The sequence below is a fragment of the Equus asinus genome, chromosome 24 (genome assembly GCF_041296235.1).
Source record: "Equus asinus isolate D_3611 breed Donkey chromosome 24, EquAss-T2T_v2, whole genome shotgun sequence".
Classification (NCBI taxonomy): domain Eukaryota; kingdom Metazoa; phylum Chordata; class Mammalia; order Perissodactyla; family Equidae; genus Equus; species Equus asinus.
Window position 1 is genome coordinate 60,437,173 of NC_091813.1, and position 19,442 is coordinate 60,456,614.

The 19,442-nt window shown below is 38.1% G+C and overlaps 1 protein-coding gene across 3 annotated transcripts in view; it reads right to left on the reverse strand.

Annotated features, from left to right (window-relative positions):
• The window catches only part of THEMIS (thymocyte selection associated), a 177,582-nt gene that overhangs the window by 80,821 nt on the left and 77,319 nt on the right, over positions 1–19,442 (reverse strand). For all 3 annotated transcript variants that reach the window (XM_070496268.1, XM_070496270.1, XM_070496269.1), the window contains one exon: positions 5,430–6,478. In XM_070496268.1, the coding sequence (XP_070352369.1) occupies positions 5,430–6,478 (1,049 nt within the window). The remainder of the gene's footprint in view (positions 1–5,429; positions 6,479–19,442) is intronic.

Here is a 19,442-nt window from a genome sequence, read left to right on the forward strand (position 1 = left end):
TTTTAGGCCCAAGCTCATTGATTTAGTCCTTTTATAATATTGTTTTCATCTGATTAAGAATCAGGGAGCCAACCCGGTGGCGTAGTGGTTAAGTTCACACACTCTGCTCTGGCGGCCCGGGGTGTGCAGATTCAGATCCCAGGCACAGACCTAGCATTCCTTGTCAAGCCATGGTGTGGTGGCATCCCACATAAAATAGAGGAAGATTGGCACAGATGCTAGCTCAGTGACAATCATCCTCAAGCAAAAAGAGGAAGACTGGCAACAGATGTTAGCTCAGGGCTAATCTTCCTCACAAAAAAAATAAATAAAGGGTCAGAATGCACACATCTTGAAAGACACTATTTCTACATTGTCACATTGTCACAAGCCTAAAAGGAATTTTGAGGGATCACTTGGTATATTCTCTTCCCTTTGTTTGGGCCCCATATATTATTCTCCCAAACAGTTAACAATCACATTTTAAAAACAACAACAAAATCCTTCAGGGTAAAATTTCACGGCCTTACGATGTGCTGTCGTCTCTGCTGATATCCATCCCCCCCTCACCTGCCCCTGTTCATATCCACAGTAGAATTCTCAAATTTCTACTACAATTGGTTTTTTTCTTATTTAGGTTTTTCTAAAGCTAGGGAACAATCTTACTTTGCAAAACAATTCTTTCTATTTATCCTAGTTCCTAGAACCTGTCTTCGTATATTCTTAATTTCTAAACTCCTTAGATGAACTGTAGGGCTCATAACTGACAATGGATACCTGCCACAAGTGAATTTGGCTAACGCTGAGTGCGTTTGGTTTCTCACTCTTAGACAGGCTGTACATCTTTCCTGTTAGTCAACAGCGCAAGAAATGATCTAGTAACGCTAATGACCTGCTGGGAAGGCAAAAGTAAACTTATGTAATGAAGCATCCGATACTCTTCTCTACGTATGTAATATGATATTTTAGTGAGTTAAGTGAGTTTGAACACTTAAACTCTGAATAACCCTTACAAATTGTTCTCTAAATTTAAAGCAGTATTCCACACACAATCTAAAATCTTAGAGACTTGTTTTCAATGGCTGCTTCCTGCCTGTTGAGTATAAAAATGTTCTATTTGATCACTTCAAAAGCACATAGAGAGAAGAGCTTTAACATAGATGTCAGAAGAAACATAAAAGAAATATATGAAAGGATGGCTTTGTGATAATAAAAAATAGTTGCAAGACTTTTGAGAATATTATGAGGAAACCGACAGTTTCTGTTTATATTCCAAAAACGATCCACTAAGTGGATGTCTGTCTTCACAGTGAGAAAAATTGTCGAAAATGAGAAGGTCAGTAGATCTGAACACAGGTAAATTATAGCATCCTCTGACATTTTTAAATGATTTCAAAAAAATATAGTTCTTTATCTACCACAGTAGAATTGAAGGAACTAATCACAGACAAAGAATCATAGGCCCTTCTCAACTGACTGATAAACTTTGAACCAAGCAGGAGTCTCCTAACAACATCACTGACCCAGGGTTTCCTAGCATCTGTTATGACGTTTTCAGAGACAAGAAATCTGTTCCAACATATTACACCAAACTTGTTCTCCCTTTGACTCTCTACCACTGTTATAATGGAAAATAAGAATGTCTCCTTGCCACAGAGTAGCTCTTTAAACGTATAAAATAACTAATATCATCTAGTACCAAGTCATTTAAGTTTAGACTATTACTCAGTTCTCTCAACCTCGGATGAAAAATGATTCCCGGACCTTTTAACATCTTAACAAACAACTCCTAACATCTTAAAAACCTTCAGTTACCCACATTCTTTTGAAGTGGGGCTCAGAACTGGACAGAAGAATCCACATGGGGTCCAACAACTGAACAAGCAGTCAGGAATCATTAAGTTGATCTAGAATCCTACGTGTATGAATTTAGTTAAAGATTGCCTTAGTTTCATTTTACTAGCTATGAGATAATGGAAAATATGTATATTGTTTTCTGTCCCTGGTGCCTGACACAGAGCTCCAGAAACCCTTATAATTTCCTAAGTGATAAGAACACTAGGAGCGTCTTTTGTTCTAACGTTTGGTCTTTGACTCCAGTTCCTGACACAGGGCTCCTAAATTCCTTGGAATTTCCTGGGTGATAGGAGTATCTTTTGTTCTACTGATGTGACTCTGGGTGGGCTCCTGGAACCCTCCTGGAGGGGGACTCATCACAGGAAAGACCAAGCCATGATTAGAAGCTTGGAATTTTCAACTCCCCCCTCCCTCCATTCTCCACAGAAGAGAGAGGACTGGAAATGGAGATTATGCCTGTGTGAAGAAGTCTCCATAAAAATCCCAGAAGTATGGGGTTTGGAGAGCTTCCAGGTTAGTGAACACATTCACATACCGGGAGAGTGGTACATCTCAACTCCACGGGGACAGAGGCTTCTGCACTGGAGGCCCTCCCAGACCCCGCCCTATGTATTTTTTCATCTAGCTGTTCATCTGTAACCTTTATCATATCCTTTAATAAAGTGGTGAACGTAAGTGTTTCCCTGAATTCTGTGAGCCCTTTTAGCAAATTCATCAAACCTGAGGAGGAAGTTGTGAGAACCTCTGATTTGTAGCTAAATTAGACAGAAGTTGTGGGTAATCTGGGGACCTACGATTTGCGATTGACTTCTGAAGAGGGGGCAGTCTTGTGGGACTGAGCCCTTAACCTGTGAGACCTAACACTATCTCCAGGTAGAAGTGTCAGAACTGAGTTGGACATGCAACTGGCGTTGAAGAACTGCTTGGTGAGGGAAAAGCCCCACACATCTGGCGTCAGAAGTGTTGTGAGTGTGGTAGCAGCATGACAGTAAAGAAGAAACCCAGGAGGAGTACTGGAGGCGCTTCTATGAATGCTTTCTTAATAGTTTAGGATTTTGGATTCCTTCAGTTCTGATTGTAATGGACATCTATTCTTTTGCGTCTCCAGATCTTCATGTCCTGTTCCAACATCTCTGTTATTTGCGAAAGCCCGTCCTTATCCCCTTCCTCACCAACTGGCTGGAGTTGGAGCAGCCAAGGAGTTGATTGAACCAAGAGATGAAAATGTGACCCAAATTCCTTCTCTCTCTCTCTTTTTTTTTTTTTTTTTGAGGAAGATTAGCCCTGAGCTAACATGTGCTGCCAATCCTCCTCTTTTTGCCGAGGAAGATTGACTCTGAGCTAACATCCATGCCCATCTTCGTCTACTTTACATGTGGGATGCCTGCCACAGCATGGCTTGATAAGCTATATGTAGGTCCACACCCGGGATCCAAATTGGCAAATCCAGGGCCACTGAAGCTGAGGGCAGGAACTTAACAGTTGCACCACTGGGCTGGACCCCAAAGTCCTTCTCTCTTTAAACTGGAAACAGACAAAGAGATTATATTCTTCTCTAGTGATGAAACTATGAGATGCAGGACTGTTAGCAGTAGCATGCCTCTTGTGAATAAAGCTAGCCTGAGAAAATAAACAAATATGTGATGAAAAGTAAGGACCACTCTGGCCGTGTTCAAGATCCTGTCTCCAATTGTCCCCAAAGTTTAGCTGCACCCTTAGGTTCTCCATGAGCTAATCAATTCATCAAAATGAAAAAGAAAAATAAGCTACTTTGCTTACAAAACAAGTGCTAACTTAAATATAGGTTTTTCTATCTAAAGTTTGTACTTATTCCTCCCTCCCAACTTCATGTCCTATATTAGCTTTCTTTTGATGCTGTAACATAAACTTGGTGCCGTAAACAATAGAAATTTATTATCTTAGACTTCTATGAGTCAGAAATCCGACACAAGTCTTAATGGCTAAAATCAAGATGTCTGCACAGCTGCCCTCCTTTCTGCAGGTTCTAGGAAAGAAAGTTTACTTGTCTTTTCTAGCTTTTAGAGACCATCTGCATTCCTTGGCTTAATGCTCCCTTTCCAGATCTTCAAAGGCAGCAACGTTGTATCCCTCTGACCGTTCGTCTGTAGTCACAGCTCTCTCTGACCCTGCCCTCAATTGGAAAAGGTTCTTTTAAGGCCTCTTGTGTAAAGGTCCTTCTAAGGACCTACTTGGATAATCCAGGATAATCTCCTCATCTCAAGGTCCTTAAGTTTAAGCACATGTGCAAAATCTCTTTTGCCATCCCATGGAACACATTCACAGCTTCTGGAGGTTGAGACATGGACCTTAGGAGGGGTGAAGGGGTGCAGATGGGGACAGGACATAATTCTGCTACCACTAAAAATGAGAAGAGCATTTCATCTCTCACCACGTTCAACTCGGTAGTAAAAATATATTAAACAAAAGAAGCCAGACACCCTCCACCTTAATAGCAGCCTGCTAATCAACATTATTTGGGAACAACTTAATTTGAAATAACTCCTTCAAAATTGTTTTTCTGGAAAGGAAACTTCTGCTGGTTTTATCTTTGACAGAAGATGAGTTTGAAGATCTTACTGGATTTCCCCAGCATACAATCAGAATGCCATCTTTGAAACGTAGAATTAAAACCATTTCCATATCCAGTGCTTGAAGCCTGAGGCTGCTATCATTCCTGCATATAGAGAGTAAACACAGCACCTCTCTTTGTTTTACTAATTGCTTTGTTTCCCCAAGCTGCCATCACAACATCTGCCAGGCCAGAATGCACTTCTTCCACACACCATAGAACCACTCCCGGCCAGATAAACGACCTCTGCTCCCAGTGGAAGGACAAGTGCTTTCCAACCCTCAGCAGGCAGTCTTCGAGAGGCAAAGACTTCAAGTAGAAATGAAGCTGCAACTCACCCCCTCCCAGAATCTTTGGAGTGGTTATGGAGTTGTTGGTTCTGTAACGATCTCATACTGTCTGTGATTTTATTGATTTTGTTTTTCAATAGAACTGTTAAAGATTACAATTCTCAGATAGGCAGAATGTGGGCAGATGCTCATATGCTCACACACAGTTCTGCCAAGATATTTTTACATCTTTCTGCACATAAAGTAAACTGAAGACATGTGTTATAGATGCATGGTATTTGTAACCCCCCAGGAGAAGGAGGGATTTATTGTCTGCTCATTTCCTGGAAGAAGTATTAAAACAACTCTATCTAGAAAAAATGAACAGCACTTTCAAAATAAAAGAGATTTGCTTCTGAGGCACCTTATAAAACATTCCTAATTACCAAAACCCATTGAAATGGCAATTCGGGTCATCATATCCAAATGTCATCCCTGCTATTTCTAATCCAATATCAACTTCTTGTCACATCTACTGGGTAAGCATCAAAATACAAAATGCTGTGACAGCTCATGCTCTGTTGGTGTTCATTCATCTACTGTGCATCAGAAAGGCTCATTTCAAATATGGCATGAAAGAGAAAAGTAAGCAAAACACAAACTCAGAAGAGATTTGAAATAAATTGCCTCAAGAAAAACACTTGAGAGGAACGACAGTAAAATGATAGCCTTACCTTGGAAGACTTGGGCAGACCCACTGTCCCTTCTTCTGCTAAGCTGAGCAGGGTTAACTTTGTTTCCTCCACTGAAGGATGCTTGGGAGGGCGAGGTGGAGGGTGCAAGAAAGAGCTTTCATATCTCCGCATCATGTAATACTGTTCTTCTGTGATCTCTTCAACCAGAGTCCTGACTACAAGTGATCCTGTATCCCTAGACAAGTTACTAACTAGCTGAACAGTCATATTCAAGCGTCCGACAGGAATTTCCCAGCATTCCCTGGGGTTGGCAAAGTCACTTATGAGTAGATAAGAGTCTGTGATAGCTTCCTCCAACTGCAGTCCTGGGGTAGCAGCCAAAATGTCTTCTTCAATGGAAAGATCTCTCACAGATACCTTCACATTGAAGGGCAAGTGGAACTGCGCACAAAGCTCAGAAATCTGGTACTGTTTCTTATCATGAATCACCTCGACGAAACCTCCTTCCATGTACAAAGGGAACAGTGCCGCCTCATAAGATTTTTTGAGGATTTTTTCACAGGCCAGAACGTTCACCACTTTTTTGATTCCCTCACAGAGGACTTCAGTCGTCTGTGAGTGATGCACTAGAAACTGGTCCCCGACAGATACGGATGACAGCTCTTCATGAGGAGGATGAAAGGCTTTGGTGGCCACCACGTGGAGACGCTCCTTTTCACTCTTGGCTATCTCTAAGTCATAGGCGGTTGGGAACTCCCGAGGTCGTCGCTTGAATTTACCTTTATAGCTAGTGGGGATCAAGAAGTGTCTTTTAGGAAAATTGCTTCTAATTTCTGAAGCTAAGATCCTTGATGCCTGGTACTTTTTGTGGATCATAATGGTTTTTCCTGGCTGTAAGATGCTTCTGGGTAGCTGGGTTCCTTGAGATGCTTCTATGACTTCGGCCACTATGGGGAACTCTTTACTGGTCATTTCAAAAAGATCTTGTGTAGATAAGAGCTGGAGAAACCAGTTGGCATCATAACTGTCAGTAATGTCTTTGACTTCAACATCTAAACTGGGGAGGATGCGGACTATATCCTTTCGGACTGAAAGAAAAAAAATAGATTATGACATTTTGTGCATCAAAATGTTGCAGTGGGGAGATATGAGAATCTCTCCAAGTGCTAGAGAGAAATTTCATTTAAAAAAAACAAACTCAGATGTTCATGATATAACCTTTCCTATACGTGACTTTCCTTTTTCCAAATTTTAAAAACAAATAGATCTTCTGTAAAACCAATACCCGTAAACCTGCTGCTCAGCTTAAAAAATTAACCAACATCTTGGGGCCGTATGAACTTCACCAAAATCATATCCTCCTCACTGTAGCCTAAGGGTAACCATTCTCCTGATTCCAGTGTTAATCATCCCCTTGTTTTTCTTCATAGTTTTATCATACATAACATACAGGAATATATATGCATGGGTGTAAAAGCATATGTCCATGCATTTTTTCCAGAAGGTTTATTATATCATTTTAAGTCATGCTCTTGAGATCTAGACATTATATGTAAAATTATCTTAGAAGAAAGTTTTGGTACATCAAATAAGACCCTTCCTGCATAAGGCCAAAACATAACGTTTTTTACACAAAAATTTGGCCTCTGGGTACAACCACGTTGTAAAATCAGGGTGGTAAGGTACTTAAGATTAATATATGGAAATGGATACTAAGACGGAATCTTTTTCCAATGTGAAAGCTATTTCTTTCTCCAACAGTGCTGCATTAACACCTGAAAAAGGACTGGCATAGGATGGGTCGCAATGGGAGGAGCCGCTCAGGAGCCCTAGGTACGCTGGTGGGTGCTTATCAATGTCTTCTTTGCTTAATGTGTCCCTCTGCACTAATGACTCTCTATATTCTTTCCAACAGTCCACTGTCCCAGAAGTCATTCTTTGAGACTACAGAGACTCAATGCATTATCCTGAAACAATCTGCTCTCCATGTACTTTCCCACATTATATACTTATGAATGATCTTACATTAAAAAATAAAGTTACATGTTAATATTAACAGGATTTTATAGTGGTTTCTATTTTCTCGACAGTTTCTTAACACTTAATATTTTATAGCATTTTCATGATCTGCCACTGTTTCCCAGTATCTCTAGCCACCCTTCTGTTAACATTCTTTCTTCCTTGCTTGCCTTTGAAAATGAATGATTTGGAAGATTTAGAAAACAAAATTTTTTCTTATAAAACATTACCTATATTATTACTTTTTATATTATTAACTGTGCAGCATCTGAAAACTGTAACTCTATAATTTGTGTCATATTATTTGTACATGCTGTGTAACAACTTCCTGAAGACACAGCATGAAAATGTATTATTGGGGCCAGCCAGGTGGCAAAGTGGTTAAGTTTGTGCTCTCCACTTAGGCAGCCCAAGGTTCATGGGTTTGGATCCCAGGTGTGGACCTACACACTGATCATCGAGCCATGCTGTGGTGGCATCCCACATACAAGATAGAGGAAGATTGGCACAGATGTTAGCTCAGCAACAATCTTCCTCAAGCAAAAAGAGGAAGATTGACAACAGATGTTAGCTCAGGGCCAATCTTCCTCACACACACAAAAAAGTGTCATCTTATTGTCTTGAATATAAAAAAGAAAAAAGAAGAAATCAATTACTGTCTGTAGGCTGCAGGTTGTAAAGATTCCTCATTTTAAAAAAAAGAGAGAGGGGCTAAAAGAACACTTCTTACCTTTATCAGTTCATTTTATAAAGTTTACATATCCAGACTTTTGAGATTGTTGCCACAGAAGCCAAGGTAATTTAAGAAACTCTGAAATCTCAGTTATGTGGTTCAAAAGGAACTAGGTATAAGAATTGTAGAGCTAGCTAGGGAACACCTAGACTTTGGTTGAATAGATACCATTAAGAACTTTCTGGGAGATCTAAATTGATCCATCAGAACATAGGGACTCTAAAGCAAGCTGGATGCCAATCTATATTTGGGCATAGTGGGTACTGTGGGAAAGAAATTGTCTTAATACCTTAGGAAGACTTTATTTCTGCCAGAGAAAACCTCCAGGCCAGGCTGTCTAACCTCTGTTAAATTTTATGCATGTAATTCCTGGCCTATCTTCAATACTTCTGTCCTAAATCCATGGAAGGTGTGCCAGCCTATCTCATCCTCTTTGATCTGTCAGCAGCATTTGACAGAGTGGATTGGACTCTCCTCTTTGCTATATTTTCCTCACTTACTTCCTTCTTATTTATGATTCTTCTCAATTTCTTTGCTGGTTTCTTCTGTCTACACACCACCCACTCTCCCCACACACACACCTTTTAGTGAGTCTTGGTTCTCTTCCTTTCTCTATCTACACTCACGCCCACCGTGAGCTTACACAGTCAGTCGCATGTCTTTAAGTACCATCTGTATGCTGATGACTCTCCAAAGTATGTCTCCAGCCAAACAATTCTCCCACACTCTAGATATCTACTTAAGATCTCTGCTTGGGTGTCTAATAGATGTCTCAAAATTAACATGCCCAAACCAAAATTCTGATCTTCCCAACCAAAACCTAGTCTATTTGTTGCTTTTTCCATCTCAGTTACTGGGACTCCATTCTCCTTGTTCAGTCAGAAATCTCAGAGCTTCTTTCCTTTTCTAGGATCTAACATTTATTACATCAGGACTACCCTGATCTAAACCACATAATCTCTTTCTTGGTTTGTTGCAAGGGCTTCCTAAGTAGAGTTCTTACAGTCAAATTTGTATAGGACTGCCAAATTGATACGTCTCTCTTCTGTTCAAAGCCCCACAATGGCAGTCTTTTTCACTCAGAATAAAAGTCAGAGCCTTTGCCATGTTCCTACGTATCACTTGGATCTCACCTGCCACCGAGTTACCTCACTCTAACCTACTGCTGCCTCCTTGGCCTCTTTCTTGTTCATCAGGTCTTTGCATGGCCTGTTTCTTTTGCCTGCTACATCTTTCAGCCTGATATGTTCATGATCAACTCTTCTTCTTCAAGTCTGCTTAAATATCATCTTCTCAATGAGATTTACTCAACAAATGCTTGCCATAGATTGAATGTTTGTGTCCCCCCCTAAAATGCATATGTTGACACCTAACGCCCAGTGTGATGGTATTTGGACACTAGACCTTTCAGAGGTATTTAGGTAATGAGATTAGTGCCCTTATAAAAGAGACCACAGAGAGCTCCCATGCCCTTCCGCCACCTGAGGACACAGTGGGAAGATGGCTGTCTATGAAGCAGGAAGCAGATCCTCATCAGACACCAAATCTGACAGCACCTTGCTCTCGGACTCCCGAACTGTAAGAAATAAATTTCTATTGTCTATAGGCCACCAAATCTATGGTATTTTGTTATAGTTACCGAATGGATTAAGACAGTGTTCTATTTAAAATTACAACTATCTCTATCCCTTGCCCTTGTCTATTTCTTCATTTTCCATGTCATAGTTCACCTTCAACCATTCCATATAATTTGTTTATTTATTATAACCACTGTTTACTGTTTGCTTCCCAAGATTGGAACATAAGCTCCACAGGGACAGCAGTCTTTGATTGTTTTGTTCACCAATATATCCCGATATCTAGAATGGTGACCGGCACATAGTAGGTAGTCAATAAATGAATTGAATAAATGAAAAACAGTTGCCAGAACAATGTCCTTGATTGAGCGCTAAAGGATGTGATCCAGTAAATAAGTGGAGTTCCACGTAAAATTTCATTGGGAAAAAAATAGTTTCTACTGCTAAAACTCCTGCTATACGCCACAGAAAATATTATATATTTCATTTAAGACATGTCCCTTTAGGTTGTAGTTATCTTACTTAACGGTTTTTTCAATGCAATAAATATTTTTGTTTAATCTCTACAAAATAATGATCTAGACATTTTAAGGTATAAAAACCATCATGATGCATGTGCCTTAAGAGAAGATTCATGGAAATACCTGGAAATACCACATGCAGTGAAAAATCAACAACTCTTCTTAGATCCATCAGAGAGAAGCAAGGTTACAGGGCAAACCATCAGCGTAAAAACTAGAGAGATAAGTAAATAGAGAGAGTTACAGCAAAGTGGGAGCTGAAACCACTGCCGGAGCCAGCAACTGGTAAGAACATTTTAAGAGTAATTGACTAATTGCTGGAGACTATGCATGGACAAGCTTGAAAGATAAAACTTCTGGAGGGCCAGTCTTAGGGACATCCCCCCATGTTTTCATGAGTTTACTTCCAGGAGCTCACCAGGGTTTCAGGGTGAAAATTGGAGAAAAATCCCCTCATGGTTTGGGCAGGATGCAGGGGAAAGTAACCATTTTGAAATACACCCAGAGCATTAGGGTCTCCTTAAGAAAGGGCTGCCCTCAAGGAAAACTCTTTACCACAGCCTAACCAATGGGTTTTACCAGCCTCTAGCCAACGTGGGGGAAGGGAATTACCCAACTCCAGCCCCTCTAGCCCTCCGTGTGGGGAAATGGAAATACCCAACTCAACCTCCTCTATCCTTCCTCGCGGGGGAAGGGAGACACCTAACTCTAGCCCCTGCTAACTATTCTGTTTCACTAAGGGGGCATGAGGAGAAAAGCTGAGAAGCACTTGTGAAGGTCATAAGCCAGGGGAACAGGGCCTCAAAAAAACTGAGACTTAATTATAGTATGAACCTCAGTTTCTTTCACCTGATGCATCATGTCTAGCTTTCAACAAAAAATTACAAGGTGTGTTAAATAGCAAACAGTATAGTCTGAATAGACAAAGGAAGCATTAAAACCAGACTCAGATATGGCAGAGATTTTGGAAATTTCAGATTGGGAATTTAAAATACAATTAATATGCTAAGGGCTCTAATGGAAGAAACTGCAAGAAAAGATGGGTAATGTAAGCAGAGAGATGGAAACTCTAGGAAAGAATCAAAAGGAAAAGCTAGAAATTAAAAACACGGTAAGAGAAATGAAGAATGACTTTGATAGGTTCATTGGTAGACTGGACACAGCTAAAGAAAGAATCAGTGAGCTTGAAGATATATCAATAGAAATTTTGCTAACTGAAAGGCAAAAGAAAAAAGAATGAAAAAAATGGAACAGAATATCCAAGATCTGTAGGACAATTACAAAAAGTGTAACGTATATGTCATGGGAATGCCAGAAAGAAAAGGAGAGAGAAAGGGACAGAAGCAATATTTGAAGTAATAATTGCTGAGAATGTCCCAAAATTAAGGAAGCTTAGAGAATAAGCAGGATAAATACCAAAAAATCAACACCTAGGCATATGATATTCAAACTTTGACTCAAAATCAAGGAAAAGAGAAAAATTGAAGAAGTCAGAAGAAAAAACATCTTACCTATAGAGGAAGAAGGACAAGAATCACATTAGACTTCTCTTCAGAAACCGTGAAAGTAGAAAGACAGTAAATGGCATATTTAAAGTGTTGAAAGAGAAAAAAACACCAACCCAGAATTCTGTGTCCAGTGAAGTTATCCTTCAAAAGTCAAGAATATGTCACTTAAAAATACACCACTTTGGTATGAGGATTATTTCGAGCTAAAGGTACTCAGAAACAGATCTACATAAAAAAAAAGGAAGAGTATTAGAGAAGGAATAAGTCAAGGCAAAAATATATTTTGTTTTCCTATTTTTAATTGATATAACAGATAACAGTTTGTTCAACATAATAATAAAAACAATATATTGATGATTATAGCTCATGGATAATGAAATGAATGACAGCAGTGTTGTAAGGGATGGGAGAGAAGAATTGGGAATACTCTGTTATAAGGTAGCTGCAGTGCCCATGAAGTGGTGCAGCCATTGAAAGCAGACTTAGATTATAAATATATATTGCAAACTCTAAGGAAATGACTAAAAATATTGTTTAAGCATAATTCATATGCGAAGAGAGGAGAAAAAGTGGAATCATATAAATGGCTTAATTAAAACCACAGTAGGCAGAAAAAGAGTAAGAGAAATAACACATCTAGTTTTGGGATGGGGATAAAAATAGATGTTAAGAAAGATGTGGCTGCCACATGAGTTTTTAAGGTTGGGAGGAAATTCCAATCCAAGATAGGATAGGAGAGAGAATATCCCAGATGGTAAGAACAGCATGATCAAAGATAAGGAGGCAGAAAAAATAGGGTGTTAGTGATTAGAGTGTAATCCAGGCTCAGGATTTTAAACTAAAGCACAAGGTCTAGACAGGAGACCCACTGAAGGTAAGACTATGAAGATGAATCGACCACCAAATGCCAGGCAGAGGAAGGTATAACTACTTAACAGGAACTCAAAATAGTCGAGATTAAGAATGACCAAATTAAATTAGGAGTTTGGTAGATTAATTTGACAGCATAATGGGAAGAAAAGGTGAAATCAGAGCATTTGTCTTTTTCTACTAACTGGCATGAAGCCCAAGGATAGTGACAACTCAATCTGTCTAATAACTTTTGCATCAACCTCAAATTTTATGTATTTTTCTCTCATGTCTATTAATACATTAAAACAAAACTCTTCTTGGTTTTTTAAACTATTCTCTTTACTCTTGCAGGTTTTAAGTTCTCCATAGCCAATTAAAATAAAAACATAGATTCATTTAAAGTGACCTAGAATTTGGAAATGACATCCTCAAGGTTTTAAACTGGAATAGGCTTAACTAATTTTTGTGACACATTTTATTATCTCTATGTAAGTGTCCAAGAGTAAGGTTAAAAAATCAACATTTTTTGTTTTGTTTTTCTTATAAAACAAAAAGTTACATGCTCTTATAAAAATATTTTAAAAAATAAGTGGGATGGGGCTGGCCCAGTGGCACAGCAGCTAAGTTCGAACATTCTGCTTCTTGGTGGCCTGGGGTTCACTGGTTTGGATCCCAGGTGCGGACATGGCACTGCTTGGCAAAAGCCATGCTGTGGTGGCATCCCACGTATAAAGTAGAGGAAGATGGGCATGGATGTTAGCTGAGGGCCAGTATTCCTCAGCAAAAAGAGGAGGATTGGTTGTAGTTAGCTCAGGGTTAATCTTCCTCAAAAAAATAAATAAATAAATAAGTGGGGAGAAAAAAACATTACAATGCTTTATAAATTTATCAACTTTAGATTATCACTGCTTACATTTTGGTATATACAATTCCAGCTGTGTTTGTGTGTGTGTTACAAATTATTTAAACAAGCATTTACTATTTAACAATTGGGAAAGCGTAATCCTCCCTCTTACTGCCTCCACCCCAAAAAAGGCCGGCTATGGAGTTGAGCTAACTGCAAAAATTTCCAGAAAAAGTTACCCTGACTTCAAAATGATGAAGAAACAAGAAGGCAGCAACTCAGAGCACGAGAGACATTCCTGGAGGTGTCTATTACAAAATTTCTGATAAATTAATTTGAAGTAAAAACAATATTTATTCAGAGAACCTTAGTTTAGACTTCCCAAATTTTCTTTCTAGGGGAACATGAATTGTGCTTGCTTGGGTGTGTTTACTGGTTATCCAAAGGGAGCTCTCATGAAAAAAATTTCCATTCTATTTTCTCTAAAACGATAGCATAGATTTTCCCTTTATGCTGCTGAGTCATTTCATTAAACTTTGTCTTTCTGCCTCTTCTTTCAGGGAAACTCCCTTTACAGTTAGGGCTAATGTTAATCAGAACGTGGTGCTTTTCTGCATTTTCCTCTGCAACAATTCTTTTAGCTAAGGGTGAATTTTGGGGACCCCACTAAAAATTATCTTTAAAAAGAAAATTTTTATGTTTATGCTTGGTTAATGATGGCAATGCATGTTTACTTAGATAATTAATATTCAATTCTGGAATACTCTCACTCTCAACTCAGCATGTGAGGACCTATCCTTTGCAATTGGACCTGAGCTAGTAGTACAGAGTTGGAAATCTGCTGAGATAATCTTATTCAAGGCTTAAGGCAAGGTGATTGTTTCTACATATCTTTTTCTAAACACATTTTGTAAATTCTAGCCCTGCAATTTCTCTCCATTTCTAGTTCCTTTGATATTATTTTTTAACAATAATAATAATTCATATATTCATTAAAATGTTCCCTTTCTAAGTTTGATTTCTTTGTCATTTACTTTCCAAGAATATAATTGCTTTTCTCAAAAGCGCTTTCACGAATTTCATCTCCAGCTCTCAACGACTCAGTGAATTGTTTTGTTTACATTTCTGCATCACATTATACTCTTTTATTATATGGTGATTATTAGATGCACTAATAATTTCTGAGCTCTGTCTTATTCTAGACTTCTAAACTAAAATATGCTTTCCAGTTCATTCATTTGGTCTCAGTTTTCTTTATGAATATTCTATGAATTATTCTTTCTTCCATTTATTCAGCTTCGTTTCAACTTAGAGAAGCTATACTGTGAATTTTCCCCTTAGTTAGATGGTTCTTCTCTGGTTCTTCTGCTGTTTGTATTTATAAATAGAGAAAATGCCTTTTGGATTCCTCTCAAACATTTATAGCAGAAAAATCAAGTGTCATTTAAAATGAATATACTTGCATTTGATATGGATTTATTTGTAACACTACTCTGTCTTCTACATTTTCATTTGGTTTATTAAAGCTAAAAAAAGTGGATAGCCATTTTCTTATACTGGATAATAAACTTCAACATTGACATTTGTGTTTGTTAGTTTTATGTGTCACCTTGACTGGGCTATAGCACCCAATTACTTAATCAAACACTAATCTAGGTGTTGCTGTAAAGGTATTTTTGTAGATGTGGTTGACATCTAAATCAGTTGACTTTAAGTAAAGGACATTACCCTCGATAATGTAAGTGAGCCTCATCCAATGAGTTGAAGGCCTTAAGAGCGAAAACTGAGGTTTCCCACATAAGAAGAAATCCTGCTTCAAAACTGCAGCATCAACTTCTGCCTGAGTTTCCAGCCTGCCAGCCTGTCCTATAGATGTAGAACTTATAACCCCCAAGTCTACATGAGCCAAGACTTTAAAATTAATTAATTAATCTATGCAACTATGTATAATTATATACAATGTATAATATTAAATTTATATAACATTAAACATATAAATACATATTCTCTTTCCCTGGAGAACTCTGACTGATAAAACATTAATAGTTGGTAGTGTAAGAATAAATAAATATATATACAGAGTAAAAACTGTGCTTTCTTCTTCTTGCTGTTTGATTTTTCTATTAGCAATAAAACTAGTGCCTAAAGGAGGAAAACAAAATGGGAGCTGACTAGAGTATCGACTTGGTTTTAAACACCATGTTAAGTAACAATATTTTCACAGACATGTTAGGAAAAGCATCACTGACAAAAATCGAACCTGTTAGACAAATATAAATAATATCAACCTTGGTGCCATGAAGTGAATATTCATTCTCCTTAGCTATTAAATTCATAACTATGTCACTGTAATAAGTCAAATCTGGATATGGTGAGTGAGAAAACCCTTTCATTACCTAAATAGGAACTTTGTACTGTACAATTATTTTACACAGAAACAATTATTTTAGTTGCTTCATTCATTCACTTATTCATGTATTTGATTTATTGAAAATTGAACTTTATCTGAAGCATTGAGAAGACAAAAATAAATACATAAGAAATTGACTCTAGTCTTTTTATAAATTACTGAAAATTATGTTTTATTAAAAATATTATTTATAAATTACACTTATCATTTAGCAATTTTAGCAACCAGTTTTTTCAGGATTATACTAGGTCCAGGAAAAAGTCTGGGCTAGGACTAATTTAATTAAGCAGTGAGGTTGATGGGTGACATATGTTGCTTTCTACCCCTTTCTTCTCAAATTTACAAAAGTAAAAAGGAAAACAGGAAAGAAAAAAGAGAAAAAGTTCCAATGAACTTAAAAGACATCTGCAATCTTTAAACTAAATGAAGACAGAACTCAGATGGCAGAATGGGAAATGGTTTGGCAGAGTAGAAGGGAAAGCCCACGTGCCTAAGGAGTCAGAGTCTGATGATAAGTCAGGATTTTTGGCCCCACAGGACCCCCAAAAGGCTTACAAACTGGAGGCATAAGGCCCCTCTGAAGGTGGAAGAGGAGCTAAGGGGAAAAAACAAGGGCGTTACGTGAATGTCTGAAGAATGGTTAAACCCAGGTCTCCAACTCTAACCTGGGGAAGATGGGCAACCACCCCTTCTGCCTCTGTCTCTGCAGGGAACAGGAGACAGAGGGTCTCAGGTTCTGGAAACTGGACATAGGTGAGTAGGGGAGAAGCATGGGACTGAGAGAGAGGGAGGTACCCCCTAAACCTGTGGGATGGTGAAACCCTCAGCGACTCCCCACTGGGCCACAACAGTTTCATAACCCCCAGAAGATATCAAGAAGATTCTTCTCAGGTGAAACTGAACAAGTCCTAGAGGAAAGACTCACAGAAAGTGAATTTGGGTAACGCTCGAATGAAAAAGCTGGCAAAATGAAACCTACAATTCATAAACCAAGAGCTTGTAATATAAATAGTGCCTACTTTACAAATTAAAAAAAAAAAGTGTCTCACATGTAAAAAGGAACAAATGGCAGATAATCACCAGGCATTTGAGGAAAACACTTAACAAGAACGACAGACCAAAACTTCAAAAAAAAAAAAAAAAGCCCAAAAGAGGCAGAAAAATGCAAGGAACAGTAGAAAACTTTAAGAAATTGTAAAATAGTCTGAGAGAGAGAAGATATTGCATCCTCAAAACAAAAACACAGTCACGTTCTAAAAATGATGCAAGAAATAACTCTTGGAAATTAAAAATTTGATAGCTGAAATGAAAAATTTATTAAAGCAGCTGGAAATGTAGTGAAGAAATTTTCCCTAAAGGTAAACCAGAGACAAGCAGACATAAAGTAGAAAAGAAAATAGTCTTAGATCAGTATAGGAGCTGCAACGTGAGATTAGAAGTTACAGAAAGCGAAAAGAGAAAAACATGTTGAAAGGAAATTACCAAAGAAATTTTCCAAGAAACGAAGGACCTGAATATCCAGACTGAAAAATGCCGTCACAATGAAAGAACAGACCAGCCACAGAGCACATTACTGGGACACTTCTCAAGGCCCTGGATAATCTCTCAAAGGCAATATCGGAAGGTAGAAGATAAAGGGAGCAAAGTTTTCAAAATTCTGAGAAGTTATTTTCAGCCTGGAATTCTATAAGTACCCAAACTACCAATCTTACGAGAGTAAAATAAATATTTTTCAAAGACGCAGGTCCTTTACTTAAGTAATTAATATTCTCTGCATCTTTATCAGGAAGCAAGTGAAGGATGGGCTCCTCAAAACTGGAAGAAAACCAAGGAAGAAGTTACTTGATTCCAGAAACTGCTAGCGAACACAGAATCACGTCAAAGTGGAAACAGCAGGATGGTTTTAAATGGAAGCCCCGGGACAGCACTGTTATGAACTAAATGTTTGCGTCCTCTGGTATCCACACATGGAAATCCTTCTCCGCAATGTGATGGACTTACGAGGCGGGGCCCTTGGAAGATGATTAGATTTAGATGAGGTCATGAGGGTGGAGCTCTCATGAATGCGATTAGTGCCCTTATGAAAGTAGGGAGAGAGCTTGCTTCCCCCCTCCCTCTCCACTGTGTGAGGATACAATAAGTCAGCAGTCTGCAGCCTAGAAGAGGTTCCTCACTAGAATTCAACATCCTGGTACCCAATCTCAGACTTCCAGCCTGCAGAATTACAAGAAACAAATTTCATTTGCTTATAAGCCTACTAGTTTATGGTATTTTTGTTATAGCAGCCCAAGCTGACCAAGACAAGCACTTACGCAGTAGATCTAGAAAGGAACAAATTCAGATTGGAGCATGAGTATGGAGGATTCCAGGAGGTATTTCAGGAGGAAAAACAACAGAAAAGGTAGATCTCCTGACAGTTTGGGCTATGTGGAAAATTGCATTGAATGGCTTTTTTCATAAAGATGTCGGAGAATGCAAGATTTAGGAGACGATTGAAAAAAACAGTGAAACAATAAGGTCATCATTACAGAAAAATAAAGAGTTATTTAGACGTTTTACATCACTTGACTGAGCAAGAAATAGTCACAATAATGAAAATACTTATGCTTAACCGCAACTTACCATATATCGAGAGAATGAGGAAAGGGAGGAGGAAGTAGCAGAATGGGGGAGAAATTTGGGACTGGTCAAGGGCACAAGGTTTGCTGATGACTTTGTTATAAGTCTTTTTATCACTATTTGACTTTTTTGACTTTGACAAAAATTGAAATTAATTTTTTAAATAAAATGAGAGAAAGAAGAAGTCTCAGAACACTAAAAGATCAATGTATTTTTTCTCCTATTCATTTGTCACCTATTATACGACATTCAGATACTGACTTTCTGATATCTCCTTTCTGCTCACGTGATTTCAGTCCTCCGCTTATAAATGAATTAATATGTCAGATATCTGAGCAAAAACTGTACCTCCAAATTTTGTAAGGCCCTGAGTTTTTTCCTAAACTGATACGCAGCTTTCCAACTCTTAAAATTTCTGTTAAGGAAGAAATAATTATCAATCTATACATCGAAACATAACACCTTTAAAAAGTTTTAACGATCAAGATTTCTGATGTTTTGAAAGCAACTTTAAATAGTTGACTCAATTTTTCATTTGCAACCATTCTATATTTCACTTATTACATTAATATTAAATTTATCTTCCTATGAAAGGCACAAAAATATCTTGCTATGACTTATATGAGACCAGTAATTAAAGGCCTTGGACTGTTATTTATATCTATTTCCCAAAGACATAAAATGGTTTAAAAATCATTAAATGTATGGTGCCAATTAGAGGGGCTTCAGGCCTGTCACGGGGATTATAACCAAGAATTTCCGGGAACAAATATTTCATTTAAACACTTTCTGCTACTTTTCTTCTTTATGGCACCTAAATTTTCACGTTAATAACATATTAAAAACTAGCATTAGGAGTAAAGGTTTCATATTCTCTCTTTTCTCTATTTACTTGCTATGTTCTCTTTTCAGCAAATCAATATTTCATAGCTTCCTGTAGTTCTCAATCTTTTTCGTCTTGCTTTTTCC